This window comes from Colias croceus, chromosome 29 (genome assembly GCF_905220415.1).
Source record: "Colias croceus chromosome 29, ilColCroc2.1".
NCBI lineage: Eukaryota > Metazoa > Arthropoda > Insecta > Lepidoptera > Pieridae > Colias > Colias croceus.
The window spans coordinates 3247549-3274861 of record NC_059565.1 but is presented as its reverse complement, the minus strand read 5'-3'; the positions used below and the strand labels follow the sequence as shown (position 1 = coordinate 3274861).

The following is a 27313-nucleotide window of genomic DNA, read 5'->3' as shown; positions in this document are numbered from 1 at the left end:
AAACGAAGTTTTCGAAAAGTTAAAACTCTTGTTGGTGTTTCTTCTTAATGTTCTTACTTACATATTTCTGTGTTTTGGACTTACCTGTAACAACAAATCAAATATTAGCTTAAAATTAACATTTTTAAACTAGTCTAGTAAGTAGTTTCGCTTTTTAATAGATAACAAAATGGTTCATATTATCAAAATTGTGTCGAAATTGATTTAGTAGTTTCGGCGTACTTAATTACACGATTACAGACGCATTTTATAATAAAACAGTTACTAATTGTTCGTCACATAAGTACCAGTTTCTTCGTATTTTTTTTCAATACTTAATCTTAGTATTACACTATAGTTTAATATTAACATTTTAGTACTTATCTTTAATATATATAAATCTCGTGTCACAATATTTGTCCTCAATGGACTCCTAAACCACTTAACCGATTATAATAAAATTCGCACACCATGTGCAGTTCGATCCAACTTGAGAGATATGATAGGTTTTATTCCGGAAATTCCTCGGGAACGGGAACTATGCGGGTTTTTCTTTGAAAACGCGGGCGAAGCCGCGGGCGGAAAGCTAGTTTATTATAATATTATAAAAGAGAAAGACTCTACTAGTACCATATGCTTCAGTCTAGTCAAACTATTTTATGAAATAATATTTTCCCATAAAAAATAGACATGTGCAAATATAAAATACAACTAGGACCTTACCTTGCATTTTATTTAAGCTTATATCATAGAATACTTGAAAAAATCTAACGCTACTTACATTTTACTAGTTTTTCGCCTGCATCTTCGCCCTTGTAGTCAAAGGAAAACCCGCATAGTTCCCGTTACCGGATTTTCGGGATAATAACTATCCCATGTGTTAATCCAAGTTAGTAAATGTGTGTGAAATGTCATGAAAATCGGTTTAACAGTTTTGCGAAGGAGTAACATATTATAAACTTTCGCATTTATAAGTAGGTTACAAATATTCTTACAAAGCAAGATGTCCCTCTTATACCAATCTAATCCTTTCAAACCTACAAAATACATAAGACAGAAAGCCTAATCTCATGACGTCATAAACCCATAAACTGGCCGTCAATATTTATTGCCGACATTCAGAATTTATGTCGGCCTATCTCAGTTATGACGTCATTAGATAACTACTATGGACTGGACTGTAAATGACTACCTAATACCTATCAATATGGGGTAAATATTATGTATTACAATATATTATATACTGTCTGATACTCTAACATATAATATGACAAACAATAATATAACTTTATAACTGAGTAGAATTAAAAAAATAATTACTTATCGAAAACAATTTCGAAAGTTTTATTAGATAGCATTACGCTTGGAAATGGCTTAACCGATTTGTACATTTAATAATATGTTAACCTTCATTATGAATAGAGCCTTTATTTTATTCATTGATCTTTTATCGATGATTTTATTCAATAATAATGTTTCTGATATTTGGTTTTATAGCATTAAAATTCTTTATAAATTAGAAATTTTGGAAGACTAGAAAAAAATCTCTACGATATCTCTACAAATATATTTCGATCTAACACTACAACTGATATTATAGGTATCTAATATTACCCGATTTTTACAAAAAATACCACCTCCATTTTGCAAACATTACTCTATCACGTAACTTCTTGTATAACGTCAAAACAATATAACAGTTATGTCCAAAATTAATAGTTCCACGTCGTGACGTCACAACAGAAGCAGATGTTCGTGAAAAACGCGGGAAAGTTTTACAGATTTGTCAAAATGGCGGAGACATATTTTTAATAAGTACGAGTAGTTTGTCCATTTATAGTCTGTCGAAGGCGTGAATTGCTTCTTACAAATCTGTGTAACTAAAAAAAAGGAAATAGAGCTGTTTTTTTATACCATTCCAATGTATTTTTCTTAATATGCAGTATTACAAAATTATTTATTCTTAATATTATAAAGCTGAAGTGTTTGTTTGTTTGAACGCGCTAATCTCGGGAACTACTGGTCCGATTTGAAAAATTCTTTCGGTGTTATAGCACATTTATCGAGGAAGGCTATAGGCTATATAAAATCTCGCTAAGACCAACAGGACCGAAGCAATGCGGGTGAAACCACGGAGCAAAGCTAGTCATTAATAAAAGTGTGTGTTTTCGTCAAAATGGATACAAAGTTTTGCTTCACATATATAATATTTGCACACCCAATCAATGGGTAGAATGTGTTAGCGACATAATATTGTAATTTAAAGATGTATAATTTGTACTACATTCTTGCAAATAAATATAATTTGAATTTGAATTTGAATTTATTCCAATATCAAATAATAAACCAAATGTTTATCCCATTTTTTCCAACATTAAACTCAAATAAAACCTCTAAGTATATTTTAGGATGACCGATCTTTCGACACATAATCTCAAGCTATAGTTTTATCGCTAAACAAAAAAGAAATAGTTTAAGCTTGAAGACAGTGAAAATCCCTTTAATACTGCTTGAAAAAGATTTATTCGGAGCCCGGAGTGAAATATTTATGGGAGCTTGTCACCTTGGATAGGGCAGTTTGTTGGCTTTAAAAGTGAAATATATTTATGGGGGTATAATGAAATTATGTCTTTAGTTCTTGGTTTCTTGGAGTCTTGTAGTTTGGAGTAATGATAGTTTTAGTTATTAGGGACTTTCTTGATATGAATGGATTTGTTCGTGTCTAAATAGAGTCTGATTGTGCTAATGTTCTATGATATCCTAATCTATACTAATATTATGAAGCTGAAGAGTTTGTTTGTTTGAACACGCTGATCTCGGGAACTACTGGAACGTATTGAAAAATTATTTCGGTGTTAGATAGCCCATTTATCGAGGAAGTTTATAGGCTATATAACATCACGCTACGGTCAACAGGAGTGGAGCTACGGGGGTGAAACCGCACGGAGCAGCTTGCCATTACATTAATATAAAACAAAGTCGCTTTCTCTGTCCCTATGTCCATTTGTATGCTTAAATCTTTCAAACTACATAACGGATTTTGATGCGGTTTTTTTATTAGATAGAGTGATTGGTGACGAAGGTTTTAGTATGTAATTTATTAGGTTTTAGACAAAGCGGGCGAAGCCGCGATCGGAAAGCTAGTAATATTATAAATGCGAAAGTTTGTGAGGATGGATGGATTGATGGATGAAATTTGTTATGTAGGTAGGTGAAGACCCAGAACAAGACATAGGCTTCTTTTTATGCTTTTTATACTTTTATGAACTATACCGGTTTCTCTTTGAAAACGCGGGCGGAGCCGCGGGCGGAAAGCTGCTCTAATTAATATAGATCGATGATAATCATGAAAATCTGCAAGACAATTTTCATGATGTTTATTATTTTTCTTATATCCATAGTACCTACCTATTAACTATATATTTCTGGCCCTAAGTTTAATCCATACTAATATTATAAATGCGAAAGTAACTCTGTCTGTCTGTTACTCAATCACGCCTAAACTACTGAACCAATTTGCATGAAATTTGGTATGGAGATATTTTGATACCCGAGAAAGGACATATGCTACTTTTTATTGCGAAATATGTACCACAGGCGAAGCCGGGGCGGACCGCTAGTATTATATAATAATGCAATAGTTAGTACTTAATTATCATACAAAAGTATACACTGCATAATAAATTATACCTAAATATTTTAAACAGAACTATAATATTAAAGTTATTTACCCTAGCTTCTGTATCCCTAAAATATAATAAGGTTTTAATACCACACACCATTACAATGGCTTGTTAGAGCAGACCTTTTAGACAATGAAAGTTCTCGACTTGTTTAAAACTTTGGCCATTTGGTTCAGTAGCCTCAGATTTAAAATTATGTCTGCAAAATATGAACACCTAAAATAATCTATAATATAAATATGTAATTTACTTTTACATATTTAGCTTGCCTTCAAATTGTAAATCTTAACAATTTTTCTATCCAGAAGACATAAAAATATATCAAAATTGACCCAGCCGTTAAGGAAATTTCAGTGGCAAACATACGCACAGAATAAATATAAAGATATTATATTTTTTATTTATGAATTACTAGCTTACCGCCCGCGGCTTCGCCCGCTTTGTCTAAAACCTAATAAATTATATACTAAACCCTTCCTCTTGAAGCACTCTATCTATTAAAAAAACCGCATCAAAATCCGTTGCGTAGTTTTAAAGATTTAAGCATACAAAGGGACATAGGGACAGAGAAAGTGACTTTATTTTTTACTATGCAGTGGTGATAGTGATACGACCAAGTCAATATGCGGAAAATTTAGGGCGATTCGCCAGTGTGTATGGCACGTGTAAACTAAAACATATTATCGTGAAATGTATTAAAATAATTACTCATAATTCGACTGCATTTTTTTTTTTTTTTTTTATTGACGATAGGGAAGAGCTTGACCACAATCTCGCCTGATGTTAAGCTGAGATGTGGTCTAAGATGGTACGCGCTTCCCTAGAAGGTACCTGTTCACTCTACGCTTGAAGACCCCCATATTGTACTCGTCGGGGAACACAGATATGCATAATAAAGAACTTTACCATTTACAGTATTTGATTCCCATCTCATATGAAGGTGAACTTACTTATGTTTTTTGCTGGCTCTCTCTATAGAAACTGATTGAGTAACATGTGGTAAGTATTTTTTTTTTAATTAAATTATATACTGATCATTCAATGCTTTTATAAAAAGTCTAGTTATATAAATATTTGAGTTAAGCTACCAAGGTCTCCTAAATAAGCGTTTGTAAAGTTTAGCGTGCAGAAATCTATTGTTTTTATTCTTAGATTCACTAACAAAAAGCTACATTCCTGAGTTACGTTGACTATATTATATTTTAGTTTCAATTTTTGGTAAGATGTGTCTGTTTAAAGATTACAAATTTAAATGATATTTAAAATAAAGTTGATGTAAAATAAACAAATTTTTGTAATAGTTAGACTCAATATCTTACTGGAGGCATTTTATTTTTAATCAACGTCTCTAAATAATATTATAAAACTGAGTCCTCTACCGCGTCTGTCTGACGCTTTATAAACTCATCAACTACTGCACCGATTTACATTCCGTTTTCGCCAATGAATAGCGTGGTTCTTAAGGAAAGCTTGAGCTTGAACATATAATAATTTGTTAAGATTTAGATAATAAAGTCGAAGCCGCGGACGAAAAGCTAAAAGTTTTGTCGGTGGAAATTAAGCCAATTGAAATAACAAACATACATATCCGACTATTGTACACTTTTCAATTTTATGTATTCATTTATTTTTAAATTTCTCTTACATGTACAATGAAGTGTCATGAATAAATAAATAAAATATCAATAGATTTTGATTAAACGTCTTGACCTTAAATTCAATAATGACCTTTTTTAAATAATTAGTTCACACGATAATCATCTTCCATCCTTAGTATTTCAAACGAAATAAGAACTGTTTTTGCCCAACACAATTCAAAAGTAAAGCACAACAAAGTACAAAGGCCCTTAACAGCTTGAAAATCATAAGTTAATACGAGAACCCTCCGTAATTTTTTATCAATTGTTCTAAGTAACTAAGAACGAAGTTATTTCAAGGTACTCTTAAATCAAAGAAAACGTACTTATGTATAATTACTGGAAGGCTCACTTTTTGTGAAGTACCTACTTTAAATTTTGCGGTCTCCGAAGTTCGTAATAATCCAGGGCTGTCAATTTTGACATTTATAATGGTTATTAAACAGGGTTGGCAAGAACAATTGGGGAATTATCTTATTAATTACGGTTTAATTTCAATGTAGAGTCGGATTGATAAAGTCACTGATAGCCTATTTAATACTTGGGTTTGAATTTTTATTACGTCTATCTGATAGATAAAATTAAAATAATGCATATAAAAACTGGCTATAAGTCTAAAGAATGATAGTGTTGAATTCTATACAACTAATATTGTAAAGCTGAAGAGTTTGTTTGTTTAAACGCGCTAATCTCAGGAACTACTTGTCCGATTTGAAAAATTCTTTCAGTGTTAAATAGCCCATTTATCGAGGAAGGCTATTATATCATTACGCTAAGACAAACAGGAGCGGAGCCACGCGGGTGAAACCGCGAAGCGCAGCTAGTAAAAAATAATCTCTTTTTATGTTTATACGCGTTTTTTAAACTGTCAACTTAAAAAAACTTAACCTACATAAAATATAATAATACTTTAAATAAATTAAGTACTACAATAATTACGCGTTATTTAAAATTGTCTACAAACCGTTGCCCTCTAAAAACATACTTCTAGGTACATACTTACAGATTAATAAACAATTTTATAAGACTTCAGATTATTATAAAGAAAATCCCTTATAACATCCATCAAAACATAATTACACAATTTTAATGAAATTATTTAAGTTACTGTATATATGTATATAATATCTAAGTTAATAACGATTTTCTGGGACATCGTAAAGGCTATATTGACATCATTGGGCGATATTAAATTTCTCATTTTAAAGTGTAGTTTAATATATGAAATTGTTATTAAAGAATCGTTCATATCGTTCAGAAACATGTAATTAAAAAAAATGTGTGTGTGTACTAGTGTACACACGTAAGAAGTGAAACTTTACAAAAACTAATTTACTATAATATATGCAACTTTACAGAAATACGTCGAATCACGCGTGGTAGGGATAAGAAAAAGATGTCACGCGTACCTAACGAAAAAATGTTACACTAAATTTTTTTCCAACCACGATAAAGAAGTTTCACTTCAAAAAACCGCATCAAAATCCGTTGCGTAGTTTGAAAGATTTAAGCACACAATGGGACATATGCACAGACAAAGTGACTTTGTTTTATACTATGTAGTGATTAAATAAACAGCATAAGCACATACCTCCTCATTATATAATTTGCTTAATTTATATATATTAGAGAAGATAATCTGTGTGGTGCTCGTTACATTTTCACAACGTAAAACATAATACATTAATTGTATCCATCTAGATGTAAGCAAAAGTAGTTAAGTTTGCCATTAGGTTAAGTACTTAAGTACTTACAAAAAGTAATGACCCAAATGCTTCGTTTTAATTACTATTACTAATTGATTCCACTAATTACCAATCTGAATTGATGTTTCGAATGATTGATAGTGGCGGTTGAATTTTCAGCGATTCTCTGATTAATCAGGTTATTTGTGTTTTGTGGATTTTCTATTTAGTAGGGTTGTTTCTGTGAGGATTTTTAACTAGCAGAGGTTTATTTTTTCAAATATATTACTTGTATCATTTTAAAGTTTGAAATAAAGATTATTAAAAAAACGATTTTAATACTATTTTGTTAAGGTAGAAAATTTCTGGATGTGGAGTTCAGTTGTTTCGTATTTCCGAGTATAAGAATGGAGATGGATATTTTTTTTTATGGTAAAAAGGATTCAAATTCAAATTCAAATTGCTTTATTTGCAGATTGTTAATGGCATTTAACTATACTTTTATGAGTTTTATTAACTATAACATCTATCTTTACATCTTTTTAAGTTAAGCTGTACAAACACACATACATGTATTATAACATGAAAATATAAAAATAAATATCAACCGAATTAATTATAAATTATTCGAATAAGTTTACAATTCGATAAAACTGAATCTAAATAGATAATAATTTGCATCGAATCCGCAATGAAGTTTATAATAAAACGCAAAATTCTAATCACGAATCAAATAACAATTAACAAAAGTCTCAAAAGATTAAATAAAGAGCAAAACTAAACAGAAACCCCGTTACTTTTAATATTCTCTGTTCTAAGCGCTGCAAACAAAAACTACACTTTCAAAGTCACGATTATTTTTTCAAGAGAACAATACTAGAACTACACAAAGGTAACATTGCAACATACGTTGTTTTTTCTTCTATTCGGCCATTTGCAAATAAGTCGCTATTTTTGTAAGCCGGATTAATATATAAAAGCTGAAATTACTATCTACTTAATTATTACTATAACGTAATTATTATTGCTGTTAATCCATACTTATTGCTGTAACTCTGTCTGTCTGTCTGTTACTCAATTACGCCTTAATAACAACTGAACCAATTTGCAAGAAATTTGGTATAGAGATATTTTGATACCCGAGAAAGGACATAGGCTACTTTTTACCCCGGGACATAGGATAGGTTTTATCCCGGCAATCTACAGGATGGGTACTATGCGGGGATTTTCTTTGACTGCGCGAGCGGTGCCGCGGGTGGAAAGCTAGCGTAGAAATAACTGAGTGTTGTCTTTTTTGATTTACAGAATATATTTAGAAGTTTATATATAACTGACTTTAAGCACAATTTATTCATTGCACTATTTATAGTTTATACGTTTCAAACACTATAGCAAGCGTCTTTACGCGAAGTCTAAATTTATATCCCTACTAATATATTATTATAAATGCGAAAGTAACTCTGTCTGTCTGTCTGTCTGTTACTCAATCACGCCTAAACTACTGAACCAATTTGCATGAAATTTGGTATGGAGATATTTTGATACCCGAGAAAGGACATAGGCTACCTTTTATTGCGAAATATGTACCACGGGCGAAGCCGGGGCGGACCGCTATAGTTAGTCTATAATTGGGAAATGAAATAGCCATCGTAAAAAAGTCGAAGTCGAGTTGAATCAATAAATATTTGAGCATCAAAAATGCAGAATTAATTAATTTTAACAAAAAAAATTCATACATTTCATAAATACACGCGAAAAATCGTTTTGCTGTTGAAAATATGTATAGGTATTATTAAAAAAATAAAATATATCAAAGTGTAATAAAGACTACTCAGTGAAGTGTAACATTAAATGGCCTCCCAAAAGACCAAAATCAATAGCTTGTGTTTAGAACCTAAGGCACTTGAAACCGTGCCAAAAGGGGCTTAGTTCTTGCTTAGTTACACAATAATTGTAACTAAGCAAGTGTGTTCATATTGTAATAAATACGCTTTAAATTTATACAGAGTGTCCCACTATTGGTATACTAAGCGCGAAGGGACTTGTAGTTTTGCATACACTGATCACGTAAAAAATACCTGAACAACAAAATAACATCAAAAAATGCTTGTTATAGGTACATAGAGTTTTAAGAATAAGTACATCTATTTGAAAAAAAATGCGTCCGAAATTTTATAAGTATTTTTTACGTACTCAGCGTATGCAAAACTATAACCTCCTTTGGGCTTAGTATACCAACAGTAGGACACCCTGTATTTAAATTTGAATTCAAAGTTTCCTCCCGGGGGTCCTATTTTTTAAATTTAGTCGTTTAGACTCCTATATTCTCTGACTTACATTACATAATATCGGTAAAAAATTAATAAACTAACACTAACAAACAAACAACAAACAAAAATACTTTATTGTGCAATAAATAAAAAAATTACAAGAGTAAATATATAAAATAAATAGACACAGTTGAGCACAACAGGCGGTCTTATCGCTAAGACAGCGATCTCTTCCAGACAACCTGGTGGTCAAGGAAAAACAGTGTAAGTATTCGTTTATGGGCAAGAGGTGCATTTATAAAGTTTAAAATACATAAATAAAATAGTATAAACACAGATAACATATATACATCCATAATATATATGCTAATATGCTTTTATTTATTATTGTTCATCATTGTAGCTTATATACTCAAATGAAAATTGATATTTTTGCGAGCGTTGTACAAATGTTTTCTACTTTTACTTTACTTAACGCATAATATAAGTGTATTTAAAATTCATTTTGAATCACTCAACTACACTTCCATCATTATTTAACAAATGCATAATTATAACGAAATATTACGAAATAGTTCTGCCACACTTCTGCCTGATAAATTCGCATATAGGTAAATTGAAATTCAAGATGGTGGGCTTAGTCAGTATGACATTGACATAAGCTACAAGCTCTAAACTCATACTCAAATTTAAATCCTAGTTAAATTCAAACGTAAACTCAATTGAAATTTGCATGCAATCTCAACATCCGTAGGAACGAAAACATTATTTTATTTCCTTAATTAGATTTCTTTGATTTTATTTCCACTTCTGTTAGTCGTAGCACGATGATAATATGTAGCCTAAAGCTTTCTTCGATAAATAGGCTATTTAAAAACGAAAGAATTTTACAAATCGGACCAGTAGTTCCTGATATTAGCGCGTTCAAACAAACAAACAAACTATTCAGCTTTCTAATATAGCATAGATAATATTCTCGATTATATATTCTTATATAGATATTCTTTTTCTTGATTTTGGTACCTCATAATAGAATAGTGCAATTAACGCTACATATAGAGCAGTTTAAATTATGAAGCTTTCTTACTCCCCAAAAAGCCTTTGTCTGTTTGGTTTGCAACTAATGCTTGTATACAGAAACAAATAATACGTTGTAGAACTTCCGTTTCGCAAGACGGGAACGTTTTATCGATTAAAATAAATTATTATAATATATATATTAAATTCTCGTGATACTAAACTCTACTATTGTTTGTATTGTATCAGCCTGTCGTGTCCCAATGCAGAGCAAAGCCCTCTCCAAGTCGCTTCCATGAGTCACGTTGTTGTCCTAATGAAAACCAGTCATTTTTAAATTGGTCAAGTTCATCTCGCCATCTCTTCCGCCTTTAGTACACCGACGCGTTCGCGTGCGGCAGCGAAACAACGAAAAATCTGTCAGTACCATGGCAGGATTTCGCATATGATATGTCTCACTCTAGCACATAGATAGATGAAATAGTTGCGTCCTTGTCAGTATAGTTTCGCAAGGAACTGCGAAATGGCCATTACACAGACGCATTACGAAACAGTTGCGAAAACATTGCTGTGTAGTACGCCTTTTCTTCGGCCTACCGCGACGTCTTCAAAATTTAAAAGTGGTTATCTCGGCCCACAGTTCGTCCGGCATGCGACTTATGTGCCCTGCCCAACTCCATTTCAATTCAATTCTTTCATTGATTTCATCATTTAAATAAATTTCTACTATCTAAATTATATTCGGTAGGTGTGAAAATAAAATAGAACTTTATTATCATAATAAATGGGTACAGCTTGTATATGAATTCATTGGCTACTTCGTCGTGTAAATAGGTCGTTAACTGAAACTAGTTGTAGCTTCGTTTCACTGCAAACATTATTATAATATATGGATAAACAAATAAGGAATAATAGATAGAAATAATATAGAAACTTTTTCCCTCAATTGATTACATTCAATGCAGAACATTTTTTTTAACTTACAAATCACCTTTACATTAATTTTTAATCTACTTATACATACAAAAGTTAACAAACAGATTTTAATCAAAACGCTTCACGCTCTTAACAACTTAACACACCTTTCTGACATTCATTTGTTGCAGTCTCTTCAGTATAACCCGGCACATTTCAGAATACATTACAAACATAACCCGACCTATTAAAAAGTGAATTCCCAACTTGTTGGTATTGGCAGCCAGCCAGCCGAACGTCGGTAATTGAAACTCCTTAAACATGCAAGAGGCAGGTGCTCAGAAGCTGGTAGAAATAACACTAAATTTAGTAGAAATTGTGTGAAAACAACTCTATAAATGTCTATTAGGCTGGGAGATACTGACAGAAAATATTGGGTCATTTGTACCATTATGGTGGCTCTTCTAGGGGTCTTATTACGCAATTATAAAAAGAAAAATACCAAATACATAATATAATATATGTAGTACCTACAGTGATCGGTATAAATGAGAGATAGTACTTCTTAATTTGAGTATTAATAGTAATGTACATTGTACAATGTACATACATGAATGAGAAAGGTTTATGTAGAGAATTAGGCTCTATATTATATTAAACTACTATTTATATTGTATTCTTAATGTGGCAATAGTTCCTTTTCACTATTGCATCTATCTCTACATTCCAATTCCTCAAAATTTAAAGTATTCTCTTTATAGTTATAATATGCTAAAATATTATTCTTATAAAAAAAGTTTGACTAAATATTAATCAACACATGATAAAAACGTTTTACTCTGAAAGTAAATACAAAAAGTTAGAGCGGCGCGCAAGAGCAACTTTGGTCTCCGCAACTATTTAGTCTCTCCCATCACCTCTATGGGGAGTTGCGTCGCTACATGCGCACACTTTCTTACTAGCCCATAGAGTTGATGGGAGAGACAAAATAGTGGCGGAACAAAAGTTGCTCTTGCGCGCTAGCTCTTTCTAGAAATAACTAAGAGCACAGACTATAAATAAAATACTTACAATGATTGTGACAGATATTTTGACAGGCCCAGTTTGGTAATTTTGCTTCCCTTGATCCCCTCATTGACGATATTCGTGACGGTCAAAAAATTCTTCGTCATCGTTGACTCTTGCGACGACACTTCACAGATAAAAAATGAAAGATCAGAGAACAGATACAAAATGTTCCACAGATTAAAAATACAAACGTCAAACTGCCAACTTACTTTTTTAAACAGCAACACATTAAATAAATGCAACAGTTAACACGCGTAGAAATAACTTTTTTATTAACAATTAACGAATTATTTAATTTCTCTCTTTTTATCACAGTTCTATCGATGTTTTGTTTTGTTTACATTTCTTTGCCTATAAATATCTGTGGGGAGGTTAGAATTGCCCAAAAGTGTAAGTAATTTTAACTCCTAGGAGCTATAACATAAATTACCCGATTAATAATAAATACCTACGGGAAGAATTTATAGATGCTTGAATTTGTTAGGTACTCTTTGACCCAAGAACTGATGATCAAATCGGTATAAGTTTCATATAGAGATAGATTATAGTCTGAAGTATTATATAAGTACTTATAACCGAGTTTATTAGCTGCTCTTTTAAATCATTGTCATAATTTAAAAGAGCAGCTACGGAGTTTCTTGTCGGATATTTTGTATAGAATTTACTTTCCGAACCGATGGTAAATGGTAAAACTATGTTATGACGATTCAAAAGTGCTTCTAGAACAAGACTAATTTAATAAATAAGTATACGAGTTTGAGTACCACGCGACTGAAACTGAAGGCAACAGTTAGTAATAAATATAACAGAAGAAACACTTTGTAAAAGTAAAGTACTACTTTGTATTGACAAAGTAGTATTTTACTTTAAGACTTTGTAATACACTCTCGGGATTAAAAATTGCCATATTGTAATAAGAACCGTGAAAAAGGGAACAAAGTACTGTAGAATAACTCATTGTCTAGAATTCTAGATTATTCACTTGATGCCTTTAAAGCGTTTCTAGACGCTAGATAGAATTTAGTGCTTTACCGAGTCCATTATTCATTATAGTTGGCTAGTTTTCTAAATTCTTGTGAATATATTATTAGTGGAGCGCCGTAAGGTTTATACCTCGGAATCCAGGGCCAGTCAATGAATCTTAATATAAACCTTGAAAATATGTTTTTAATAGTATATAGAAAAATGTTAAAAAAAATTTTTTTCGCGCTCTCAATTTTTTAAAAATTATTTTAAACAATTATTAATTTTTTGGAGTTTTCATTGATTTATATTAGTCAAAAGTCATATTTTAAAAAGAACAATTACTATTACAAACTTGAAAACTTGATCTTGGATCTGTAGGGACCGCAGATATACCGATGAAGGTCGGGTTGGAGAATAGAGGGGATAACAGCAGCTGTTCGGTATTGTTCATGGCGGGCCCTCACAGGATAGTACACGTTGTAACTTGCTAGACTTAATACGTAGCTGTTGTTTTCGTTCCGAAAAATATTTATTTCAGACTAGATTTCCGCCCGCGGCTTCGCCCGCGTTTGCAAAGGAAAACCCGCATAGTTCCCGTTTCCGTGGGATTTCCGGGATAAAAACTATCCTATGTGCTAATCCAAGTTACCCTCTATATGTGTGCTAAATTTCATTGTAATCGGTTCAGTAGTTTTTACGTGAAAGAGTAACAAACATCCATACATCCATACTTACAAACTTTCGCCTTTCTAATATAATTATATTAAGATTTTTGTTTATTAAAAATTAATGTTAATAATTACTGAACATTACTGAGTTTTAAAAACTTTGAAAATAGTGGCATAAATTGTAAGTATTTGTTTTTCATTTATATTATGCATATATGCATATAAAAATATAAGTTTTGTTACGGACGACAACCTAATCCTATAATGTAAATAGTCTCACCACCTGTAATTGTCTAAGTAGTTTTATTGTTTAATGTCATTCGTGTGTTTTATTATATACAGTTTTAAAGTTTTATTTGTGTTATTAATGTGTAATTCAATTAGAGAATTTTATATTTTATCATTGTATGTAACGTAGTAATGTACCTATTCGGTAGACGCACGATAGTTTTACCACCGTCGGGTGTATACTCTGTAAAAATGCACCTCTAGCCTACGGGGTACGGCGTCTTACCCACCGTCGGGAGTAATCCCTATAGTTTTGTATAAAGAAGGCGACTTTTGACCGTAAAAAGACACCACTCACCACTAGTCAAGAGCTCGTCACTTGAGCAACAGCAAGAAGCAAGAAGTCTCGCGGTCAACAGTCGTCGCTCAGTATACCTACCGCTATTGTAAATAGTAAGAAGAAATACAGTCCACTGAATAAAGAAAAGGAGGGTTTTAATTGCATCCCCAATTGGCCCCCCATAGAGGTTGGCCCTTCGGAAGCCGGATAAAGAAGAAACCGGTACGAGCAGTGAGAAGACCTGGTTGAAGACCGAAGAGACCCAAGTAACATCAAGATCACCCAACGGTGCGACGGGCAGGCGTTTGCGGTGCAGAGCAGCGCAACGAGTCAGCGCAGCGAGCCAGCACAGCGAGCAACGCAGCAAGTCAGCGCAGCGAGTCAGCGGCATCGGGGTGATCCAGCTTCAATTAAAAAACGTGGTTTTCACCGCGCCTCTAATTCACAGCACCTAACGGTGTCAAACGCTGTGAATTCAGAGCTTAACGCTGTTGCAAGACAGTGGTGCGGTGTGTGGTGTGACACTGCCGGTTCAGTCAAAAGACGCGACGGGCGTCGAACCGAAAAGCACTGCTACGCCGGTAAGGTGTTGGACGGTATTGGGACCGGACTGTAGGTACTGCCAAAAGCATCGGACATTCCCGCCGGTGACAGAGCACCCAGTACTTTCCAGCACTCTCTGCCGGGTAGGTCCTCCCTTTCCTATCCTTATATTCCATCCCTGAAGGAGCATATCTCGGTGCGAGCCGAGCCCTCCTGAAGGTCTGCTAGGGCCAGTTAGGCAGGTAGGGGGGCACCAGCGCCCGAAGAAGATGCCAACAACGCGCAGTCAGACTATGGGGGACGCGAATAGGGTACACGCCGAAGGTCCTGCGTCGGCATCGGCCGACACCTTTGAAGTCCCGGACACACACGTTGGTATAGGGACGACGACACCCGCGATGACGACACCCGCGACGATTGTAGGAACGCAAGCTAGGCGCACCGCGGCGCCATCGGTTAGATCACAACGCTCGTCGGCGAGCGTAGCGGCTAGGATCAAACGGCGAGAGTTAGAGACCGCGGAAAAGTTAGCTGCGTTTAGGCGGGAAGAGCTACGCATCGAGGCCGATTTAGAACGGAAACGACTCGAGGCGGACGTCGTCGATATTCGGGAAGAAACGGATAGGGAGAGCGTTGAGGGAGAGATTGTTAAACATCGCGTGAATGATTGGTTAGAGCACAGTATGCCACGGGGGGAGTCGGAAATCCCCAGAGCCGCGATAGGAGCAGGGGCGAAGACGCCGCGGAACCACTCGCCAGAGGCACGGCGGAGTATGACAGGGATTCGCGAGCTGACGTCTCGTCGCGTACCGGGTAGGCATAGGGACCAACAATCACCGTCGCCACGGCGACAGAGCGATATAGAAAAACTCGCGGTTACGTTAGAGCAGCTAACAAGGAATCGACCGCCACCAAGGCAAGCTATGGAGTTGCCAGGCTTTAACGGGGCCCCGGGCGAATGGCTACCGTTTAAAGCAGCGTATGTAGAAACAAACGCGCAGTATAGGTTCACGGCAAGCGAGAATATAGCACGCTTAAGGTCTTGCTTAAAAGGAGAAGCTAGGCAAGCCGTATCCGCGTTATTGTTTACAGCGAACGACCCGGACGTTATACTAAAAACGTTAGAACAATGTTTCGGACGACCAGAGGTTATTATAGATAACGCGTTAGAGGACATTAAGCGTCTGCCGCGTTTAGGGACCACGCCCAACGAAATAAATCAGTTCGCGATAAAGTTGCAAAATATAGTCACGGTAATATCGTGTTTAGATGAGCGAGGATACTTGCAAAACCCGATGTTAGCACGAACTGTGGTAGACAAGTTGAGCCCGCACATGCGATCACGCTGGTGCGATTACGCGGAGGACAACGGAAATTACGCGGAGCCAGAGATCACGACACTATCACGCTTCCTTATGCGAGAGGCGGATAGGAGTCTAAGGCACACTTTCGCGTCCTCGGGGCTCGCTATAGGTGGTCGAAACATCGGTAGGTATAACGAGCCGGTACAACGTAACGAACGCAAACTGATGAAAGTATACGCCACCGCGGCGGTGGAGAGTAAGGACGTATGCTTTTGTTGCGGGGCGGAGCATAAGACGTTTACATGTAAAAAGCTATTAGCAATGCCGGTTCAAAAGCGATGGGAATGGGCGAAAGAGACGCACATATGCTTCCAGTGCATGAATAGCAAGCACAAACGTTTTCGGTGCAAGGCAAAACGCTGTGGCGTGGAGGAGTGCCGAGAGGGCCATCACGCGTTATTGCATTTGAAGAAAAATAGCGAACAGGAAAACGAACAAAGTGAGGACGTAGCCGTACATACCGCGTCAGTCCACGCCACGACGGCTCGCAGTAAGGTTCTACTTAAGGTTTGTCCGATCACCGTCAGAGGCGCTGGCGGGGAAGTAGAGACGTACGCATTACTGGACGAAGGGTCCACAGTCACCTTGATAGACGATGAACTCGCAAACATCGTACGCGCACAGGGGCCAACGCAGCCGTTAAGTATAAGAGGAATCTCGTCTGCTACGAATGAGAGCGAAAGCAGGAAAGTAGAGATTAGTATACGCGGTCGCGGCCAGAGCGATTTTAAACGACTAAAGGCGCATACAATGAAAGATTTGCGTATCGGGAGTCAGACGGTGCGAGCCGAGTATCTAGTGCACTCGCACCTAACATCATTAAGGGCACGTGACTTATGCTACGAGAACGCGACGCCGAAAGTACTGATTGGCACAGACAACTGGCACCTAATCGTTTCGCGACGCTTATTGGTCGGCGGAAAGGATGAACCGGCGGCGTCATTTACCCAGTTAGGTTGGGTCATCCACGGGACCGCGCCGCGCCGATCGATAACGCGGGACGATGAGACGGTGTTGCACGTCGTAAGCAATAACGAATTTAAAAGTAATTCAGCGGACGAAAACCTACACGATAGAGTGGAAGGACACTTCGGAATAGACGCGTTAGGTATTTCGATGCGCGTGAAACCGTGCGAGGTGGACGAACGCGCGGTAAGAGCCTTCGAATCATCGGTCGCGCTGAGGGACGGGCATTATGAGGTGGGACTGCCTTGGAGGAATAGAGATATAATAATGCCACCCAGCTACGAAGCAGCCCGGCGACGATTACAAGGCATTGAGGTGAAAATGGATAGATCGCCGTCTTTCAAAGCGGACTATACGGCGCAAATAGACCGGCTCATCAAAGAGGGATACGCCACGAAGTGTGAGGGCAGCGCGCACGCGACGCACGAGCAAGACGCGCGTCTTTGGTACTTGCCGCATTTTGCGGTAACGAACCCGAATAAGCCGGGTAAGACGCGGCTAGTATTCGACGCAGCAGCGCGCGTGGGAGGCCGCTGCCTCAATGACGTATTATTAGATGGGCCCGACTTGCTGCAATCGCTCAACGGCGTATTATTTCGCTTCCGGGAACGGCCAGTGGCAGTATCAGCCGACATAAGAGATATGTTTTTAAGAATAAAAATACGTCCGGAAGACGTGGCGGTGCAACATTTTCTGTGGCGAGGGGACGACAGAGTAGGTCCGCCACAGAAATATGTTATGACGTCAATGATATTCGGAGCGAGGAGTTCGCCTTTCTTAGCGCACAGCGTGCGAAATAAGTGCGCCCAAGACCATCGAGAATCCCACGCACTGGCTTACGAGGCCATAACGCTCAATCACTATATGGACGACTGGCTGGACAGTTTCGGCTCAACGGAGGTGGCCGCCCACACCATACGGGAGGTGAGAGAAGTTTACGAGCGCGCAGGTTTTCATCTGGCAGGATGGAGCGCGAACGTCGAGGAAATACTCGCTCCTGTAGGTAGAGAGGATAGGGCCGGCGCTCCGCGTGAGCTAGGTGCCAACGCCCACGCATACGAGAAGACATTAGGTATCTTGTGGTTGTCGGGTAGCGATGAGTTAGCGTTTAATACGGCGATGAATAGGATTCCGAGCGATATCAGGAACGGGCAACGCGTACCAACGAAGCGAGAGGCGCTAGCGACAGTCATGGCATTATTCGACCCGCTCGGCTTGTTGAGTCCGTATACGGTCACGGCTAAGATCATGCTACAAGGGCTGTGGCGCAAGCAAGTAGCGTGGGACGAACCATTGCCCGTCGAAGAAGCGGAAGCCTTTTGCGAATGGCTAGCAGATATACGGTACATAGAAGCGTTGAGATTGCCGCGCTGTTACGAGAAAAAGGATATAGCGAGTAGACAGTTGCACGTTTTTTGCGATGCGAGTGAGCAAGCGTACGCGGCGGTAGCTTATTGGCGATTCGTAAACCACGACGGTAGCGTGTCCGTGTCACTGATCGCGGGGAAGGCCAGAGTGGCTCCAATGAAAGCGCAAACGATACCGCGGCTCGAGCTGCAGGCGTGTCTAATAGGCGCACGCTTAGCGGATACGATTGTACGTGAACACCGTGAGTCGTGCGAAGCAACGTTCTGGAGCGATTCTAAAACCGCGTTGCATTGGATAAGGAACGAATCCGCGCGATACACACCGTACGTAGCGCACAGGCTTACCGAGATCACCGAGTTAACAAACGCAAAGCAGTGGCGATGGGTACCAACGGACAAGAATGTAGCGGACGCAGCCGCACGAGCAGGAAATACCGCACTCACAAGCACGAACAGCTGGTTTAGGGGACCGCGATTCCTATTAGAATCGCCCGACACGTGGCCCCAAGAGAGCGTAGGAAAATCAATAACAATTTCAAGCGAAATCGTAGCGCACGCGACGGAAGTAACGCCGCTAATAGACGTCACGCGGTTCTCGTCGTATACGCGGTGCACAAGAACGTTAACACGAGTCCTGTTGTTTGTCGCGAAATGCCGCAAACAACCGAAATGCCTGGACGTAACGTTAATCGAGCAAGCGGAGCGATTGTTATTAAAGCAGGCGCAACGAGAAAGCTTCGCAGATGAAATCAAGGCGCTCGAGTGCGGCAGAGGCGTCCCGCGCACTAGCCGCGCGTTTAAGTTGAACGTTTGTGTAGACGAAGACGGGTTATTGCGCTTGAGAGGACGGATTAACGCAGCCGACGTTCCGGAAATTAGAAAACGGCCGGTCCTACTCGATGGCAAGCACCCGCTCACACGTCTTATCGTTCTCAAGGAACACCGTGAAAACGCTCACATCGGTCGCGAACACGTAGTAAATAATTTACGGCAAAAATATTGGGTGATAGGCATACGCGCCGTAGTAAAATCAGTTATAGGTAAATGTGTCACATGCACGGTGAAGAGACGCAACCCAAGTGTGCCCATAAAGGGCAACCTACCGCGGGTACGACTAGACATGTATTCCCGTCCATTCGCGAGTACAGGGGTAGATTGTTTCGGCCCGATGACGGTCACGGTAGGTAGGCGCAGAGAGAAACGGTGGGGAATGCTATTCACGTGTATGACGACGCGCGCGATACATTTAGAAATTTTACATAGTTTGAGTACGGACTCAGCCATAATGGCATTGCGTAGGATGGCCGCGCGACGCGGATGGCCAGCGGTTATAATGAGCGATAACGGTACTAACTTTCGCGGCTCCGACGTCGAATTAAGACGCGCCTACGCAGAGTGGCTTCCAGAGTTGGAAGGATGCGCGCTGGGAAGAAGAACGAAGTGGAGGTTCATCGACCCGGGCGCACCCAACCAAGGGGGTAGCTGGGAACGACAAATTCGTACAGTAAAGAGCGCATTGTCGGTTATATTGAATGAGCAAGCACCCCGGGACGAAGTGCTACAGACGTTGATGAACGAGGTCGAGTTCACAGTAAACTCGCGACCGCTTACGCACGTTTCCGTCGACCCTGAAGACCCAGAGGCGTTAACTCCGAACCACTTCTTACTAGGAACGGCAGACGGTATGCCAGTGTTAGGATCCAGTAACCGGTTAGATAAGCGGGTTTGGCGAGTTTCGCAAGCGTTAGCCGACGCTTTCTGGGCTAGATGGGTTAGGGAATATTTGCCTACGCTTACACCTAGGGGAGACGCGGTACGGTCGACACCAAACGTCAAGGAAGGGGACGTAGTGTTGATAACAGACGGAATATTACCGCGCAACGTGTGGCCTCTAGGGCAAGTAGAACGTGTGTACGAAGGGACGGACAAGGTGGTGCGAAGCGCCGACGTAAGGACCAAGGGGGGGATTTTTAGGCGACCCGTGAGGAGGTTAGTCGTCCTCCCGATAAATGAAGGCTCCGAGGTTCTGCGCCGGGGGGAGGATGTTACGGACGACAACCTAATCCTATAATGTAAATAGTCTCACCACCTGTAATTGTCTAAGTAGTTTTATTGTTTAATGTCATTCGTGTGTTTTATTATATACAGTTTTAAAGTTTTATTTGTGTTATTAATGTGTAATTCAATTAGAGAATTTTATATTTTATCATTGTATGTAACGTAGTAATGTATTCGGTAGACGCACGATAGTTTTACCACCGTCGGGTGTATACTCTGTAAAAATGCACCTCTAGCCTACGGGGTACGGCGTCTTACCCACCGTCGGGAGTAATCCCTATAGTTTTGTATAAAGAAGGCGACTTTTGACCGTAAAAAGACACCACTCACCACTAGTCAAGAGCTCGTCACTTGAGCAACAGCAAGAAGCAAGAAGTCTCGCGGTCAACAGTCGTCGCTCAGTATACCTACCGCTATTGTAAATAGTAAGAAGAAATACAGTCCACTGAATAAAGAAAAGGAGGGTTTTAATTGCATCCCCAATTGGCCCCCCATAAGTTTGATATGTGAAGACAAAAGTGAATATTGTCGCAATATTTATAAAAGAATTGTAGGCGTGTTAGATATTTTAGTAGCTCAGGGAACTAAATAGGCTAAATATCACGCGGATTGTTACATGCGTTTAAAAACAACGCTAAAACAGACTCAGAGGGAGAAAAAAATTCATCCAGTAACAATGCAAGTAGATGCAGCAATGGAGCAGATTTTCAAATATATATTGAAGAAAATGATGATTGTCAATTTTCACTCGCAGAATTAAAAACAACCTACAATCTATATCAACGAGATCGACTACGACGACAACAATGTACAATGATGTAACAATGTGTTTAGTTAATGATAATTTTTTTTTGTAACTTATTTTTTACGATAATCTAATAAATTAACATTGAAGTTACTCTGCACATATAATTTATTACAAATAAAATTAAATTTTTCACTATAAACACTTTTTCCCCCTTCCGCCTCTCATTTTTCAGTAAATTGTTGTTAAAAATTGTTGTAAATCGAGATCGGTCAAATTTTTTTTTTTAACTTTTTTATTTGAGGTTTTAATAATGCAGTCTCATACTTGATATACAGATTCATTGACTGGCCCTGGGTTCCGAGGTTTGACCATTTTTATGCCTTACGGCACTCTACTATATTATATAAAGCTTTTAATTAGGTTCAAAATAATTATATACGAATATTGTTTATTTAAATTTGTCCATTTTACTGTAATTCTACAAAAAATAACAAGTAGGTAACATAGAACGACTTTTCTCGATATATATCTTGGCTTATCAGAATTTTGTAATGCTAATTATTATCACCACAGAACTATATCACCTAGACATTTAGCAGACTTTGTTTGCATAAATGATTATAAATCATATTAGTTGATTTTAAGCATCATTTTATAATAGTTTAAAATTATTTAAGTCAATAAATAATGCTTTCCACCGATTTTATATTATTATAATAATCGATTGAAAGACTTATAACATTCTTTAAACGTAATACTTCTTTTTCTTCTTTCTTAATTACAAAAAAAAATATTATCTCACAGGAAATTCCAGATATGAACCTATACAAACACACAAATTTCTTCACCCCAATAATAATATTAAATCGATTGTACTCTGTACCAGATGCTTCCATAATTACATTGGGTTAATAACGAAATTTTAATTAAGCCTAATTGAACTCGATTTGAGAAAAAAAGTAGAATGAAAATTGAAATCTAAATTGAAATAGTTCTGGAAGCTTCTAGAATCCATACTATAATATTATAAATGCGAAAGTAACTCTGTCTGTATGTCTGTTACTCAATCACGCCTTAAGAGGGCTTATTCAATTTAACGCAAGTCAAAATCTCCGCGATCTATTACGATAGATCGCGGCTTGCGCTATCCTTTTACTATGAACAGCATAAGTCCACAGGAGAGCGCCGAGCAACATGTCCTCTCTCTGGAAAGGCTCGCTGCCGACTGATTTTAATCGGGTCGCGCGCAGTGTTTTATAGTACTTTAAAAAAAATTGTAGAAAAATAAAAGAGGTACCTTAGTTGATTTTTTAAATTTTATCTTATAAGTAAGACGTTCTTTTATTGCAATATGTAAAAATAATATTAAACTAAGTCAAATATCTTGGTGAAAATAATCATTTTGTCGACTATAATTTCTAAAAAAATTCACATTGTTCGGATTTTAATTTCGTAAGTTAGGAGTCCAAAATAAAAAAATCTTTTAACTAACTATTTTAATAAGGATTTTTGCAGTTAGTTAATAAAAATTGTGTGTTAGATCTGTCAGCGATTTCAGATATTTTTAGCTTCGAAATTGACACTAAAAGCGAAATCAAGTAATCATCGGCTCAGTTATCTTGATGGTATTCACAAATACTGTATTAATTGAAAAAAACTCTTAACTAACTATATAGAGAATAAAATTTCCTAAAATTATTAGTAATTCGTATGTTTGTAAGATAAGTGGTTGATGGACAATCTGGTTTGAAAAATCACATATTTGAGCCAAACAGCGCACGGACCGCGTACACGGCCTTAACTACTGAACCAATTTGCATGAAATTTGGTATAGAGATATTTTGATAACTTAGAAAGGACATAGAATAGGTTTTATCACTGAAATTCCACGGGAACGGGAACTATGCTGGTTTTTCTTTGACTGCGCGGGTGAAGCCGCGGGCGGAAAGCTAGTACTAGATAAAATCTATCTGTACTATATAATATAAAGATTTCTTGAGTATATGCATGTAAAATCTTCGCGCGAATATTAGAGAAAATGTGCTGAATGTGCTAAAACCTAGGATTTGCTTGTCATTGTAGAAAATAGTGTTTCAATGGTAATATTTTATTCTATAGAGTAACGTTTATTATGTTCAATGTTGTAATAGCAAGGACCAGAAGATTTAAGTATTATTTTCTAACTAGATTTCCGCCCGCGGCTTCGCCCGCGTTTGCAAAGGAAAACCCGCATAGTTCCCGTTCCCGTGGGATTTCCGGGATAAAAACTATCCTATGTGTTAATCCAAGTTACCCTCTATATGTGTGCTAAATTTCATTGTAATCGGTTCAGTAGTTTTTACGTGAAAGAGTAACAAACATCCATACATCCATACATCCATACTTACAAACTTTCGCCTTTATAATATAGATTCATACATGGATGTTTGGATGTTTTTCGAGCTTATGAGTTTGCGTTATATTATTATATTATTTGTATGTTTAATCTATACTAATATTATAAAGCTGAAGAGTATGTTTGTTTGAACGCGCTAATCTCAGGAAGTACTGGTCTGATTTGAAAAATTCTTTCGGTGTTAGATAGCCCATTTATCGAGGAAGGCTATAGGGTATATACTATATAATATAATCACGCTAAGACCAACAGGAGCGGAGCAATGCGAGTAAAACCGCGGGGAATAACTAGTTTTTTAAATAAAACTCTTTAGGCGCGTTGAGAGTAAAATTTCAAGATCGCGTCATAGCAATACCGTCACGTCATGGAGTAAGGCGACGATGGTATCTTTGAGTCTTGCCAAAGAAGTGTCACTTCTGACACGTGTGCTGGGCACACACGCTCTTTATTTATTTTATTAATATATCTATACGAATATGATTAAAAATAAAATATTTTTTGCCTGTTGGTTTTATAATATCGAGCTTAAATTGCAGATTTTCACCTGTAGTAGAGTAAATTCATGAGAAACATAGGATGTTTTATTATTTTTGTTAAACTGAGCGAAGTCAGGTCGAGTATCTAGTTTACTTTATTTTCAAGTAGGTACATTAAGTTATGTGTTTAAAAATACATATGTATACAAATATTACGTAAAAATATGTATGAATACATAAATTATAATATACGAAACAAATGTCAAATTCTCTATTTTTTCACGTCGGTTAAAATATATAAATTCCCGTTACGCATAGCACTCAAGAAAATACTGGGAACTTTTTTATATTTCTTTTTTTAACCGGCGTCACGAAACGTGACCTTCTTGTGAATATTTTCATAAAACATTTCAATATTTGCATAACTTTACATACTACGCATTCGCAAATTTACAATTTTATGAATAACTAGCGGTCCGCCCCGGCTTTCCCCCCTGGTATATGTTTACGTTTTCTGTACATAAGATCCATCCTCGTACTTCAAGGAATATAATAAAAAAATAATTATCGAAATCGGTTCAGCCGTTCCCGAGTTTTGCGCTTAGCAACATATTTGGCGATTCATTTTTATTATAATATAGAAAATATATATTGTATACAACATAAGCTTTCTAACTATAATATATAATAAAAAATACGGTCTAGATATCTAGAAGATGCCCTATTTTTTGCGCGACTGTCAAACGCACGAAGTTTTAAACAGTACTTAAGTTTACTGAAAAAATTCCAATTTACTGAGCAATTTTCATAATTTTTCATTCCTTGAGAACCTTCTACAGGGTATTAGGAGACTTAAAAAAGTTGAATGAAATCGGCAAAGTTATTCTCAAGTTATATCGTGACCAAGGGAAATAGGGCTCATATAAACTAATTTTTAAAGAGGAATGGTGTGAATTTTTATTTTGTTTTACGACTTCACTAAAAAACTTATTGACTTATTTTAAAAATTGTTTTACAAGTAAAAAGCTACTTATCATCTTTACTGAGTACTGATAACAAGTATGTAATAATAAGGAAGCTTTATCCTATACTTACTAACTTTCCGCACGTTGAATAGCCCGCTTTTTCTAAAACCTAATAGATTATAATATACTAAAAACTTCATTTTGAATTACTCTATCTATTAAAAAAAACACATAAAAATCCGTTGCGTAGGTACCTAGTTTTAAAGATTTAAGCATACATAGGGACATAGAGACAGAAAAAGTGACTTTGTTTTATACTACGCAATGAAGTGATCCCGGTCATCACAGGTGAAGCCAGGTAGAGCGTCTTGTAACTGTATTAGGAATATTATGCTATTGTTTGTCACTGTGTCTGTACCCCTCCTAAACGATTCGTTCGATTTTAATGTTTCGTTTTTAAAGTGATAAAAAAAATTTAAGTCGCGTCATGGCAATACCATCACGTCATGGAATAAGGAGACGGTTAAGTGTCTTTGAATCTTGCCAAAGTAGTTTCACTTCTGACACATGTGCTCGGCACGCACCCTGTTTTTTATGTGAATTTTTAATTGTTTTTTTTTTATTTCGTACCTATACGAACGAAGTCATAGGCAATAATACCTAATATATATATAGATGAATCAAAACATTTAGACGAGCTACGCATTCACATTACTAAGGCCGGTTGCAGAGCTTCACCGACCATCCGTGCGTACGTCAGTCGCGCTTGTCATAATATGTATGGAAATATGCGTGCGTATAGTCGGTCTAGCTATGAACGGTTTTATGAATTTCCATACATATGACAAGCGCGACTGACGTACGCACTGATGGTCGGTGAAGCTCTGCAACCGGCCTAAGACATAGCAATACGTAAATCCTTACCCAGGCTTGGCAGAGACAATAGAGTTTTGCGCCAAAATGTCTAAACACTTTATTGTGCGAAGGATTTAATTAAATACCGCAATCGTATCCTTTTGAGGGACGAATGTTTTATAGGTTCATTGAACGAGTTTATTAGTCACAAGCTAAAGCCCCTGACTTCGTTTGGTGGATGTGATTATTTTTAATGCAATGTTATTTTAAAAAATGCCAAAGCAAAAAAAATAACATCTGTATTAATTAAGTATTTTAGTTGCTTGTGATCTTGATAGAAATTAATCAGAACTATTTATGTTACAGACGCTTGCAGAAATAAAGCCTCACACTAAGTAGCTTTTAAACACAGTTCTATAATAATTTTCTTTCATATTTTACCTCTAAAAACATTCCAGAAACTTCCAGAAGATTTTAAAAGCCATGTTGTAATGACGAATTACGGAGTAAGTGCGCTGCAAGAAAACCAGCTTCGATTGGATTTAAACTGGGTCAAAAGCGTTTCTACAGAGGCTTTGTTCAGTTCTATCAAATTGCTGGGAATACGTACTGCAAAACGATGTGTGACGTCACATACTCGTAAGAAGCATTCATTTACATTTGCAGTATAATTTTTCTATACTAATAGGTGCTAATAGGTATTATAAAGCTGAAGAGTTTGTTTGAACGCGCTAATCTCAGGAACTACTAGTCCGATTTGAAAAATTCTTTCGGTGTTCGTGTTTGAACGCGCTAATCTCAGGAACTACTAGTCCGACTTGAAAAATTCTTTCGGTGTTCGATAGCCGATTTATCGAGAAAACCATCACGCTAAGACCAACAGGAGCTGCACTACGCGGGTGAAACCACGGGGCGCAGCTAGTTATTAATATAATAATGCTGAAGAGTTTGTTTGTTTGTTTGAATGCGCTAATCTCAGGAACTTGGTCCGATTTGGTAAATTCTTTCAATGTTAGATAGCCCATTTATCGAGGAAGGCTATAGGCTATTATTTCATCACGCTAAGACCAACAGAAGCGGAGCAATGCGGGTGGTTCTTGGTAAATATCGGTTGTAATTA

At 37.2% G+C, this 27313-nt stretch overlaps 1 protein-coding gene across 4 annotated transcripts in view; it reads right to left on the bottom strand.

Moving 5' to 3' along the window:
* The window catches only part of LOC123704409 (synaptotagmin-7), a 243467-nt gene that overhangs the window by 158409 nt on the left and 57745 nt on the right, over window positions 1-27313 (bottom strand). The window contains exons 1-2 of one of the 4 annotated variants that reach the window (XM_045652787.1): window positions 12464-12576; window positions 12258-12378 (exon numbers count right to left, since the gene is read on the bottom strand). The exons of the other annotated variants lie outside the window; for them this stretch is intronic. Coding sequence (XP_045508743.1) covers window positions 12258-12378; window position 12464 — 122 coding nt within the window. The 5' untranslated portion in view covers window positions 12465-12576. Of the gene's footprint in view, window positions 1-12257; window positions 12379-12463; window positions 12577-27313 lie in introns of those variants that run through there. 4 annotated transcript variants of the gene reach the window in all.